Source organism: Micromys minutus (assembly GCF_963924665.1).
Source record: "Micromys minutus genome assembly, chromosome: 3".
NCBI lineage: Eukaryota > Metazoa > Chordata > Mammalia > Rodentia > Muridae > Micromys > Micromys minutus.
The window spans coordinates 45,081,946-45,095,574 of NC_137972.1; the positions used below are offsets into that span (position 1 = coordinate 45,081,946).

Consider the following 13,629-nt stretch of genomic DNA (forward strand, 5'->3'; position numbering starts at 1 on the left):
GACTCAGTAGAGTCCTTTTAAGTTTTTAATTGTGTATGAGTAAGAGAGAGACCCAGACTCATTCCAGCCCTAGTAAAAGAGTTGGATATGGTCTCTCCAGTTTATTCACAGGTTGGGGGATGAGGAAGCCAGAATAGCTGTCTCCCCATCTTAGTTTCCAGAACATGGTTACAGTTCGTACTGAAGAATGCTGAGGTGAGGATTTTACAAGCCACAGAGGTGACTGTGAACACAAGCATCACTCAGAGTCCCAGCAGCTCTCTCAGACCCAGCAATGCAGAACACACACACAAACATCAGTTAATTTTTAAGTGCCTTGGCTAATTTAAAGGTTGGGCACTCCTATACCTCCGCCTGCCTGCTACCCCAGGCCAAATCAGGGGAGTGGCCAGGGGCCAATTACCCCAAATCTCACAAGGCTGGTTGGCTTTATCTCCTGCTGATACTGCAGGATCCCCTAGTCCTTGAGATTCTCCCTGCATCCTACTGAGCAGCTCTAAGTATTCCACCCTGTTCCCAACCATTGGCCACTGGCATCTTTATTGATAGATGAACCAGTTGGGGACAAGGCCCTTCAGCATCTGGACATGCAGATTCAAAGCATTGGCACCAGTCTCCAACACCCAAAGTCCTTTTTGGGGGTGTTTGCTCTCATCACCGGCTCCAGTACAAGCTGCCTGTTCTGAGTCTGTACAGTAGAGTCATGATGGTTCCAGTTAGATCAGAGCAGGAGTCTCACATTGTCTGATAGGCTGATTTAGCTTTTCTGTAGATACTAAAACTGAATGTCAGCATTTAATACATAGGTAAGAACATATATTCTAAAGATTGTAAGTTGCGTGTAAACCTCCCCTCCCAAATGCAGTCACTGTTAGAAGTTTTAAGTGTATTTAAAATTAATTTATTTTTGTGTTGACCATCAAACCCAGGGGTTTATATATACTATACACATTTTACTCTCAAGTTGTATTCCTAGGCTGGGGTGATTTTGAAGTATAGATGCCACATGTAAATATTTCTTTTAAGGTGGTGTACACAAAAAGTTCTGTGTTCTTGCCATCTTTGTTGTGGATTTGTATTGTAGGTTGGAACACACATAGACCACTCCATTTGTCTTGTGTGAAAATCACTGGCTGCTGTTGTTTGCATCGTTTCTCTCGAGCGTGGGGAACATCGCCTGAGGTCTGCTTTACTCCTCTCACCGATGGCACAGGAGCCTTTGCTCACTCGGTCTGACTGAGTCGTATGGTCTCTTCTGCACCTGCACCTAAAACTTGTCTTTGAGCTGACCAGTCACCTGTTGCTCACTCCTTTCTTTTAGCATGTGGTTTTGTGATTATTATATAATAGGCATTAAATAATATGTTATTAAGTGATTCTGTGATTAAGCTTTGTTAGAGTTTAGGTAATTTCTACTGGAGTAGAAAATTGCCATTGTAACTTTAGAAACTAGACCATTGATTCTGAGACTGGATATGTGTGCCATTGTTTTTGTTGTGCTCTGGGGTTGCATTTGATGAGAGCTTATGAACCCCGCTAACAGACTTGCAGGTGGAACATACTGACTTCCTCCTTTAGGTAGCTAATGATATTCTAAGTAGGTCTCAAGAAGTTTGCTCCAAAGGTCAGCTGCTTTCTCCAGTTTCTGGAGTGTCTGAGTGAGGTAAGCTGGTGGCTGTGTAATTGAGCTTTCTCTCCACCAGAGTGAGCTAGTTGCCCTGAGAATCCGAAGGCGGCGTTCCCTTGGACTTCAGTTGTAGCTTGCTCTCCTTCAGCCACTGGCACTGTGTTCTAATGTCGGCAGTGCGCAGAGCTAGATCTGCTGTAACTTTAGCAGACTGAGCCAGTGCTATCTTTTAACTGCTGCTGCCGACCTTTGTCTGACCTGTGGCTTGTAGCCAGGCTGGCGGTTCAGGCAGTCAGTCAGCTCAGCCATTGTGGTGATTCATTCTAACAGTCGCCTTTTAAAACAGCCAGGGCATGTGATCTGAGGTGGAAGAACTTAAGCCGTGTGGAACAGGAAGGCTGTTCTCCACTTTGCCAGGTGTAAAGTTAAGTGTGGGCAGGGCATAGCTGATTATGGGACTGGCATTTATCGTCCCTGCTCTCTGCCGGCCGTGTGACCACAGCTTGGGTTCCGCCTGCCTCAGAACTCAGGATTGAGAGAGGCCGTGTGTGGGAAAGCTCACTGCATTGTGAGGCCAGTGATGATTGTTAGTGAGCTGACGGCAGGAGAGCGGGAATGGGATGGCTTCTTGGACAAATTGCCATTTTGAACATTTTACAAAGCTTTAATGGCCTTGTTAATGAGATTTTTCTTTCTTTTCTTTCTTTTTTTTTTTTTTTTAATTCTTAGCCAGATATTCAAGTCACCCAGAACTGGAGGAATGAACTGAAGTGTGTTGAACTAGGATAAAATACAGGAGAAAAGAAATAAAGCAAGACGTAGCTTTATAGTTCTGTTTACTAAGTTCCACACTGCTGAGTGTCTCTTGCCTCCTCCCTCCTCTCTGTCCTCTGCTGCCTGCCTTCCTGTTTTGTATTACACAGTGAGGGGTTGCCACTTAATAGGATAGAGCAGATGACAGGGGTGCACCATGATGTCCTACATTGTACTATGGTAACCTGCTTTGTTTTGAGTTCTAGATATGCTATAAATGGTAAACTTTGCTGCTGTCTTTGCCTGGGTAGTGACAGTGGCTGTACTTATTGGAGTCCAGAGTCACAGCAGGGAAAATGTTGTTAACATTTTCATCTTTATAAAGATCCAGATTCTCCTCCCCAAAGGCCTATGAATGACAGTGTTAAGTGCCGTGCTCCCTCGGAGCTCTGCTTTCACGAGGATGGACTCACCACATTTCCCAAGTTGTCTTTCAGTGGTTAACATCAGCCCAAGCGTCTTGGCACATAATTGTTTGTTATGACACCACGTAACATTTACAGTCCATGAACTTCCTTGCAGGGCCATCCTGTTTGGCACCAGTGAGACCTTGAGTGTTTGAGGAGATTGGCAGTGTCAGCTTTGAAAGCGGTGGCACGGCAGGGCTGCCCACTGAGCTTAGGGCTTGACTGCAGCACAGTTTCTTGATATGTTTCCAGTACACGTACAGTGTATCAGACAGATATGTGTTACTCAGAGGAGCGGATTACGGATGGCTGGATTGCTGATCCAGACAAGACAGGGATGTTTGGGAGGGGGATTTAAAGTGGAAGAGAAGGTTTAAAAGTAACAACGTCAAAAGATATTTGGGAGGAAGGATAAGCATCTCAGCAACATTTCCCTATCTTTATGAGGCTCCTTAGCAGATCTCAAACACAGCACTGAGGTTGCTAATGTTGGAGGTGGCCCTGGGCCACCCACTTTAATCTTCATGCACTAGTGTCTACTCCAACCCTTTTGAGCTTTGAGCTGGCTTTTGTTTCACTAAAGATTATTTTTAGGAGTATATCAATCTAAAAAGTTGTGAGCTCTGCAGCTAAGTCACACAAATACTTGACAAACGTTGCTTGAGGTGGTGACCACCCAGGTGTTGTTAGCCTGTGCTACTGCTGGGTTCTCTCTGACTGTGTGTGGACTACCCCTAGCTCTCCTGTGGGATGTGAGTCACAGCCCTCATAGGGTTTGGTGAGCTGAGACTTGATTTCTGTGACGATATCCTCAGTTATTGTATGTCCTCTGATTCTTTTGATTGGATCAAATATAAAATGGATTCGAGCTAAGAAAGCCAAAATGGGACGTAGAAATGCTCAGAAAAAGTTGGTATTTTAAGATCATCTATAAATTCAAGAGTACAGTCAGGTAACCTTTCCATTGCTGCATAATCATTGAAGGTGATATATAGTGTGCGGACATCCTTCCATATGGAATGTAACTTTGGAGCTTTGAGGTTAACTCCTTTTCGGTTTGCCAGACAGGTATGGGTATAGTTACTTAAGAACTGAAACATGAGCATTCAGAAGAGTTGATGTGTTTAAAAACCATTTTGGGCATGCTTACACTGTGATTCAAGAGTTATGAGGAAGCGGAGGTCTTTATTACTCAGCCGGGTATAACGGCTTTTCTCTAGTGAGGTAATATCACTGTGAACACCTGGTACTTTCCTATTAGCTAAATTAATGACTTCTGGAAAACTGTGCTTATGGGAATCCTGTCTCAAATCTTGTTGCTAAATACAGGTCTTAAATACTTTGTCAGGTATATTTTTTTGTGTGCATTGAATTTGTTTCTTCATGTAGTTTCTTTAAGTCCAATCATTCAACATGAGTTGAGTATTTCTTTTTAAATAAAGGCATCTTTAGATGAGTTCTTCAATGAGGCAAACAACGCTCAGTTAATCTGTCTTATTTTATTTTTTAAACATTGTTCTCTAAAGAATGCTTTACCTGATCCATTCGTATATTTCATTTTAAAAAATACATATTCCTTAACCATGATGGCAAACAAATTAAATGAGTTACTGAAATCATTTGTCAGTATGGAAGCCATGGTTGTGTGAGTGCATTTTTTCCCTTCCTTTTTGCATAGATTTGCTAACATGGTTGAAGCAGTAATTATCTAAATATATTTCAAAACCTGCTTTTTTAACACTAAGTACATTTTAATGAGTAAAGGGAGTAGTGTTTCTACTAATTTCAATGTGTTTAAGTTTTTTTTTTTCCCTAGAGGATAGGCTGGGAAATTTTTAAACAAATAAAAGTGTTACATTAAACTTGAGCTCATACAAGGGGACACAAGTGAGTTTGGAAAACTGTGTAAAAAGGACTGTGGGAGTCAGCTTCCTGCCACTGAGACAAAATGTCTGAAGTAATCAGCCAGACGAGAAAAGGTTTGTTTTGGTTCTTGACTTTATTCTATGGTGGTATAGACCTGTACTTCTGCACATATGGTGACTGGAAAATCATGGCAGGAACCGTATATCATCTATAGCCAGGATGTAAAAGCGATGGGAAGGGGTTGGATCCTATCTGGGAAAGAGCTGGATTCTAACTTCCTAAAGGAAACCCCCAGTGATCTCTGTCCTTCCATTAGGCTCCACCTTAAAGATTCTGCTATGTCACAGACCCGCCATAGGCTGGATAGCAGAGCCTTTATTTACCTCGTGGGCTTATATAGAACATTCAAACTAATGCAAGGTCTTATATAATTTTCTATGTTTATAGTCTCTTGCGGATTTTGTCGGTTTGAGCTGAGACACAGACTGGGCAGCTGTCTGCCTGTCAGGAGAAGGGTTTGGGAATGTTAAAAGGCAGCCTAATAAATTTTGGTATCTGTACAGGTATCAGAGAACCTCGTCCAGAGTCTTGTCACAATTCTTCTAGTAAGAGGCCTCCTTGACTTAGAGGTGAGCACAGCCCACTCTGCTAGTGACTGGGTTTCCTTTCTTTATGTGCACTGGATGTGAGTGTGCTTAGGTACTGGCTGATGGAATGTGCTGGCCAGTGATATGTGTGGTTTCTGCATCCTTGTTTTAAAAAGAAGATAATTGCTGTCTTCCTTTTACTTTCTGCTTTCTCATCTTTGGAAGATGATACAAACCTAGAGCAGCTATCTTAAATGTGTGTAGAGAGAAGTCATATGCCAGGGAAACCCAAGGTTTCTGGATAAGGCTCCGGTCTCTTATCTAGGGAGGTGGAGTGAGGGGAATTTATGTTTTCTCCAAGTTCAGTTCCTCTGCTATTGGGGCTCTTCATTATAGCAGTTTAGCCTGCCTTTACCTGTTCATCAAGAGTCACTCTGACATGTTTATATGAAGCACTAACAGTGGAAACAGAGTCCCCTGCTAGTTAGATGTAAATTTAAAAGTGACTGATAGGAGATGGGAAAAATACCTAATTTGCAAGATGAGTAATCACTTGTACTTTTATTTAGAGGTAGCCAAACTTGGCAGTGCCATCCATGTCACTGGCTTTGGTGGCATAAAGGAAGTGTGGAAGAGCCAGGGCATCATCGACTCTTTTGTGGTTTAGAGAGCCATTGAGGCCAGGCAACATGTGGCAGGGGAGACCCTGCAAGGCGCTGAGAAGACATTGAAGCTGTGAAACTGAAGCCTAGTTTGTGTTAGAGACCTCAAGATGTTAAGAGACGCCAGCGTGGGCTACCTGCCATGAAGAACTGCATCCGGGGCTGTGGCAGACTGTGGTGGTTTGGTTGAGAATGACCGGCATATGCTCATGTGTTTGAATACTTGGTCCATGGTCGGTATAATTGTTTGAGAATGATTAGGAGGTGTGACTTTGGTGCAGGAGGTTATGTCACTAGGAATGGGGTTTGGGTTTTGAAAAGATCCATGCCATTCCCAGTTAGCTTTCTCGGCTTCCTGCTTACAGATCAAGCTATGAGCTCGCAGCTGTTCCTGATGCCATGCCTTAGCTTTACCATCTTGGACTCTAACCCTCTGGAACCATAAGCTCAATTAAATCTTCTCTAAGTTGTCTTTGTCATGGTGTTTTGTCACAGCAATAGAAAAATAACTAAGACACGACCCAGGAGAGAGAGATATAGTGCAGGCAAAAAGCTAGCCCTTGGACACTAGTCAGAGAGCTACAAGATTTGGGGATTGTCCTGTTGGTTTCAGCCTTGCTTTGGTCTGGTGTTTCCTCACTATGGCCATGTTCCTCTCCTGGGATGGTAAAGTGTGTTCTGTACCAGTATGCTGGAAGAATGGGATTTGCTTTTGCTTTTACAGGGTTATAATTAAGAGATTGCTCTGAGCCTCAGAAGAACCCTGGGACTTTGGACCTTTTGAACTTGGTTGAGACTGGAAAAGACTATGAGGGCATCTGAAATTGAACTAAATGTATTCTGTACTTAGATATGGCCATAAGTGAATAGACACTAAGTTCCTAGTTGGTGGAGTTGTTTGGGGAGATTTAGGAGGCATGGCCTTGCTGAAGGAGTGCCTAGGGGTAGGCTTTTAGGGTTTTACAAGCTCGTCCTTACCGTTGTCTCTCTTTGCTTGGTGCTTGTGGTTGAAACATGAGTCTCAGCTTCCTGTTCTGTTGCCTGCTTAGCCCTACTTGCTGCCATTCCCCACCTTTGACTTTTCTCTTTCGAACCATAAGCCAAATAAACTCTTCCTTCTCTAAGTTACTTCTGGTCATGGTTTTATGCCAGCAACAAACAAGTTAACTAATACAATCATGTTTTGCATATATAGCTAGAAACTGAAATGTTTGTTATTAACGCTTACTCTTTCTGATCATGCTATAGATGGAGTATTTTACTTTGTATAGTATAGTAACTAATAATGTTAGTGTGAGATTGAATAGAAAATCATGTTACATGGTCTTTCTGTAACTATAGAATGACTTCATGATGGGGCTGGAGAGAACTCAGTAGGTAAAGTGTTTGGTGTGTAAGTGGAAGGCACTGAATTTGGATCCTCAGCACCTACACAGAATGCAGGGTGAGTGTGGCAACCCACCTGCAATCCTGTAGAGACAGGCATCCCATGGTAAGCTGGCTAGTTAGATGAGTGAGAATTGAGTTCTAGGCTCACCAAGAAATATATAAGGTGGAAAGCAAGGAGGAAAATATCTGATGCCAACCTCATACCTACACATTTCCACATTCTCTCTCTCTCTCTCTCTCTCTCTCTCTCTCTCTCTCTCTCTCTCTCTCTCTCATACACACACACACACATACACACACACACACACACACAGAGAGAGAGAGAGAGAGAGAGAGAGAGAGAGAGAGAGAGAGAGAGAGAGAGAGAGAGAGAGAGAGCTTGCTCTGGTGGTATGGTATCAGAGACTTTGCAGGCAGACCAACTCAGCTACCTTGCAGATCCAGGACTTTGAATTTCCCTACCCCTGGTCCTGCAAATACAAAGCTGCATGATCTCCACGACACAGGGCAACAACAGTATATCCAAGAGTGCTCGTGAGGATCCAGTACTGATGGTGTAGCAGAAGTCAAGAGACCTTAAACCAGACCAATGATGCACTGCAATGAATATTTGCAAGTAAAGATATGTGGACAAAAAGGTATACAGTGTTGACACACTGTGACACGTTATAGTTTCCATGACAAGATTTGTTTTTAATTCTGCTTTCTATTGTTAGGGAGGCTGTAAGGGTGAGGGCTGGGATGATGAATTGGGGTACATGATGTGAAATTGACAAAGAATCAGTAAAAAGTTAAGGCAAAGAAAGATGCATGGTAGATTGCCTAAATTCTAGGCATCAAAGGAAACTTGGAAACTGAAGTCTCATACTTGCTTGTCTCCATGTAAACAAATCATTTTGTTGTATCATTAACATTTAAGCATTTCAGTGTGTTGTTTGGAATTTGTAGTCAATATTTGGTAGAGTGGCTGGTATATAAAAAGAAATATTTTTTCTCTTTTATCATGAAGTATTTAATGATGGAAGTGGGGAAAATACTGTATTTGCAACAGTTGACAAAAAGCAAAAATACTTTGAAGTAATTTTAGTAACAAAAGCAGCAAATCTGTCTGACAAGAGTTGGTGGTTCAGTAGAGTGAGGATTCACTGTTCATCTGGAATAAAGTCAAGTCTCAGTATATGAAACGCTGGCTTCCAGATAGGTTTTATTATTTTTTTATAGTTACTAGTTTTTAAAAGTGTATCTGTGTTTTGTCTACATGTATATTTGTATGCCACATTTGTGTCTGGTATCTGCAGAGGTCAGAAGAGAGCATCAGATGGTTTTGAACTATCATGTGAGTTCTGGGACTCAGACTAGGATCCTCTGGAAGCGTGCTTTTAGCCAGTGAGCCATCTCTCCAGCCCTAAGTAAAACAGTCTTAAACAGTCTTCATCTATGACTCCAGGAAAGAATTAACCAAGGGTGTAAATCCAGAATCTGTTTTTTATGTTTGTTTATGTGTTTGTTTGTTTTAAGGGTTGTTTGGGATTATATTTGGCAAAAAGTTTTCCAAACAAAGTTACAGATTTGGAATTTGGTTAGGATTTATATCTAATGATTTAATTTATTACTTTTGTGTGTGTATTTGTATTCTGTGACTCCTGTGGAGGTCAGAGAATAACTTTGTGAAGTTGGTTTTCTCTTTTCCCTCTATTGAGTTCTTAGGATCAAACTCAGTTGTCCTTGGCCATGATTGGCAAGTGTTTCCACCTGCTGAGCTATCTGCTGGCCCAAGGATTTATATTTATAGTACACAAAAAAGTTTTAAAAACTTGACAAGCCAAACTATTCAGTAAGAAAAATTGGAGAGAACACATTCAATGGGCAATTTACTGAGCAAATCCACTTGGCCAACACAGCTGGGGACTAACACCCCTCATTTAGCTGAGTGACACAGGCTGAAGTACTGGGGTGTGTCACAGTCTGAAGAGTTTCTGCTCTAGAACAGCTTTTCCCCACACTGTGTTCTCAACAGTCTCCGTGCACCACAGGTCAGGTCTGGCTTTGATGGATTCTCTGCTCAGGACCTTGGAAGACTGTTGTAGCTTAGATGTCTCCAGCCTATGGCCAGTGGGGTGAGAGCTATGAATGCAGCCCAACATAAGACCCCAAATTTACATAAAACATTATGAGCCTTTTTAATGATCTTTTTTGTAGCTACATTGTTTGGTTCTTTGGATCATCATAACACAACAGCATCATTTTGCAAAATTTAAAGGTTGGACTGCTTACTAGTCGAATATGCCCATCTCTTTAAAACTGGGTGTTGGACTGGAGAGATGGCTCAGTGGTTAAGAGCACTGACTGCTCTTCTAGAGGTCCTGAGTTCAAATCCCAGCAACCACATGGTGGCTCACAACCATCTCTAATGAGATCTGATGCCCCCTTCTGGTGTGTCTGAAGACAGCTACAGTGTACTTATATGTAATAAGTAAATCTTTTTAAAAAATCCTTAAAAAAAAAACTGGATGTTTTTTGCTACAATTTTTTCCAGGCTCATATCATTATTGACAGAATTTGCTTCCCAGGAGCTATAAAACTGTGCCTGCACTTTCTTTTCTGCTCTTAAATGGAGCAATCTTCAGACAAATGTAGAGGTCTCAGAAGTGCCCGCCACATAGCCTTTTTACAGGCTACCTCACCACGGGGCCATCATGGCTCTGCTCTGACGGTACTGGAATGTGAGCATGGCAGTGACTGTCTTGCATCTTTGCCATGTTCTGCTGCACAGAATCAAGTGACAGGATCTATCCCACATAGAGAATGGTGGCCCTCTTTGGGGGGGGGTCACCTTGGAAATCTTACACTGGAAAAGAATGGGAAAAGCGTTGCTAAGTTTATTGCCAGGCAGGATGGGAAGTGTGTGTAGGAAGGTGTGCTAGTAATTTATGTCAGCTTGACGAAAGGTAGAGTCATGTAGGAAGTGGGTACCTAGTTAACACAAGGCCCCGCCAGACTCACCCATGTCCATGTCAGGTGGCACATAATTGTCTTTAATGACACCTCCAGCCCCCTGCGTTTATGTACCACATGTACACATAATGTAAAATAATAAGGATAAACCTTAGGAAAAATATCTGTGAGGTTAGAAACTGCCACTGAAATGTCCGAAGTGTAGCACAGTGTTTTGATAGGAGGGAAAGGTCTGGAAGGTTTGAGCAGATGCATGGCTCTTAGTAACGCTTGAGATGCCTCCTTTAAGAAAGTGCTTATAGTGCCAGAGAGATGGCTCAGTGGTTAAGAGCACTGACCACTCTTCCAGAGGTCCTGAGTTCAATTCCCAACAACCACATGCTGGCTTACTATCATCTGTAATGGGATCCAATGCCCTCTTCTGGTGTATGTCTAAAGGCAGCTACAGTGGACTCATAAATAAAAATAAAATAAATATTTTAAGTGCCTTGTATGCAGTGTTAAGGATAAATAACTCTGATTTTGCTTTCTACATTCAGAATTGGCAGTTCCTCTGCACTGGTGGTTTTTATGAACTTGAATGGCACATTTCATTTTCAGAACTGTGTTTTTTTCTAGTGTCCTTTTCAGAAGAGGAAAAATACCAGCTACGAAAATTCGTGAATAAGTCTTACCTGCTGGACAAGACAGCTCACCGTCAAGTGTACTACAGTTTAGTTGACATCCTTCTGGCCTATTGCTATGAAGTGCGAGTCACTGAAGGAGAGCACAATGTAAGTCCATGTTTGCCAGTGTGGATTTTAGTCACTGTGTTAGCTAGAGGTAGCTAAGCCCTAGCTCCCCTGTTGAGCACAGAGCCCGTTGTGATAGATGACTTAGGATCTGTCCCTGCAGAAGGGCCCCATGGTGGTCACAGTAGATGGTGGTGGGGAATCCTAGAGCATAATGCTAACCAGTGGTCTTGCCTCTTCTTGCTGGGCAATGGATCTATGAGACAGACTGATAGCGGAGCAGGGAAGTGTCTGAAATGAAGCCAAGGGTGGAAAACAGCCAGCTACCACACTCACTGGGCCTCTTCTCAAGACTGTCATTCATTCATTGCATGCAGAGTAAAGCCTTTCAAGAAGAGTCTCAGCACACAGAATGTGTGCTCATAAAGACTTGTAATTCCCACTTCCTCCAAATCTGGAATCTTTGTTGTTTTTTAAAAGGATCACCTTAGGTTGAGGCCAGAGGCTTGGGAGGTCAAAGCTAGTGCTTAGCTGTGAGTAGAGAGCCTGCCTTCTGGTTTCATCTTTGTTTGTATGCTAAAGAAGCCACGGGTTGTGTCCTGTGGTGTAAAGCCTGTGGGTTCAATCAGAAATGCCTCCGTCCAATCTCTCAGTCAAGGAAGAGAGGGATGCTGGGAAAACAAACCATGGGCCCTCTATTGATGATTGCCTGGCTCCGTTTTAGTGTTGCCTGCGCTTTACTTTTTCTTTTTGATTATACAAAAAAAAGATCATTGGGATTTTACATAATTCCAGTACTTGGTAATAACCACAGTCACAAGATTATTTATCTGTCTAGGTTTTTTTCCACTGCATGTGTGTGGGGAGGTCCATGTGCATGTGAGTGTGCCTGTTCACTCTGTACTGTAGGATCTACTCTGTGATTTTATCCACTTCACACAGCATCTTAGTGCAATAGAGTTTGAGATGCCAATTTTTTTGTTGCCATGATTCTGAAAAATTTTAAGGTGACAATTGCAGTCTATATGTGATCTAAATGAGTAGTCTTGTGGTTATTTAGAGTGTAATGTATATGAAAATACTTGGTTTTCAAGTTGTTTTTGAAATACACTCTAACTGAATAAAATATTTACCTGGACGAAAAGGCTTTTCATTTCATATTCTTGAATTTTTTTTTAAAGATTTAAAAATATGAGGTTTTGCCTGTATGTATGAGCACCATGTTTGTGCCGGGAGAGGTCAGAAGAGGGCATCGAACCCTGGAACTGAAGTTATGAGTCACCGTGTGGGCACCGGGGACCCAGGTCCTGGACAAGAGCCACTAGTGTTCTTGACCACCGAGCCATCTCTCCAGCCGCACTAAATTGTGATGAGAGAAAGTGTTTCTTAAGAGCATGGAATCTTGCCACTTTTCAAGCCCCTGTTAATTTCAAATACAGTCTCTGAAGACAGTCAGTCTCTCAGTGAGGTTTTTCAGGTACCATAGCAGCCATTCAGCTAGTGCCTTAGAAGAGAAAGAAACAGCAAACATTTTGTGTCAGTTTTGTTTGGATGATCCTGCTTACCTGTCTATTCGGTTACTCCTCACTGACATGTTTAGTTCCATACAATCCTAAGCAAAGTGAGCAAAGCATCTGTTAGTCTGTGCATCGGTGCAGCTACTTTCTATATTCATAAATACGTCACTTTCCTGGGGGCCAGTATAGCTCCTGGACTAGTGTCAGTGCATGTATTTGCTTTGTTTTCAAATGACTTCTGAAGGTGACGCTCCTTTTTCCAAAACAAAGGTCGAGTCTGCGTGGACCATCAGGAAGCTGAGCCCAACACTCTGCTGGTTTGAGGTATGAAATTGTTCAGGCTTCTGTGGTTCAGAAAGTTATTTTCCTATTGTTCTTTGTTTTAAGTAGTTTTTTTGTTGTTTAAATTTTTTCTTAATGTTTTTAAATTGGGAACTTTATTATACTTAAAAAAAAAACCCAGTTTCTGGGGATAGTGAAGGCAGGTAAGCATTTTACGAGTTGTGGGGGAATACTGTATGGAGGGACACTGAGGATGCTGGGATGTTGAATGTGGGTGGAGCTGCAGCCTTGCTGATGAGCTGGGGCTCAGAGTTCACAATGGGAAACGAACCTAGATCATAATGAACCGCAGGCATGTATGTGAAGGTCTGAGAACAATTTTGTGGAATCAATTTTTGCCTTCCACCTTTATGTAGTTGCCAGGGATTAAACTCAGGTTTACATCATTAGTGCAAGTACCTTAATCCATGGAGCCATGACTGGTCCTGCTGATCATCTGTAGTACAGTGATAATTGGTTTTGCATCTATTTTCTACAAGAATAGTATCTTTTAAGTTTTGTGTTTGAACAGATTGTTCAACATTAAAGTTGTACCATCAGTTCAGATAATGCACGCTTTAAGTTGTAAAGTGGAGAATGCATCATCCATTGCTTCCTTCCGTGAGGAGGAAAGATTCAGTCCAGCACTGGGACAGGTACTATAGGAGACTCTTACTCTTCCACGATTAAGAGTGCCCAGCAGCCTTGTCAGCCACCTCAGCTGGGAGCTGCTTATAAAGCCAGGAAGCCTGTG

The 13,629-nt window shown here is 42.3% G+C and overlaps 1 protein-coding gene across 1 annotated transcript in view; it reads left to right on the forward strand.

The window, feature by feature from the left end:
* The window catches only part of SHQ1 (SHQ1, H/ACA ribonucleoprotein assembly factor), a gene marked incomplete at its 5' end in the record, with an annotated part of 122,571 nt that overhangs the window by 51,491 nt on the left and 57,451 nt on the right, over positions 1-13,629 (forward strand). Inside the window, 2 exons of the mRNA XM_080914430.1 lie at positions 10,925-11,079; positions 12,825-12,878. Of these exons, the coding sequence (XP_080770556.1) occupies positions 10,925-11,079; positions 12,825-12,878 (209 nt within the window). The remainder of the gene's footprint in view (positions 1-10,924; positions 11,080-12,824; positions 12,879-13,629) is intronic.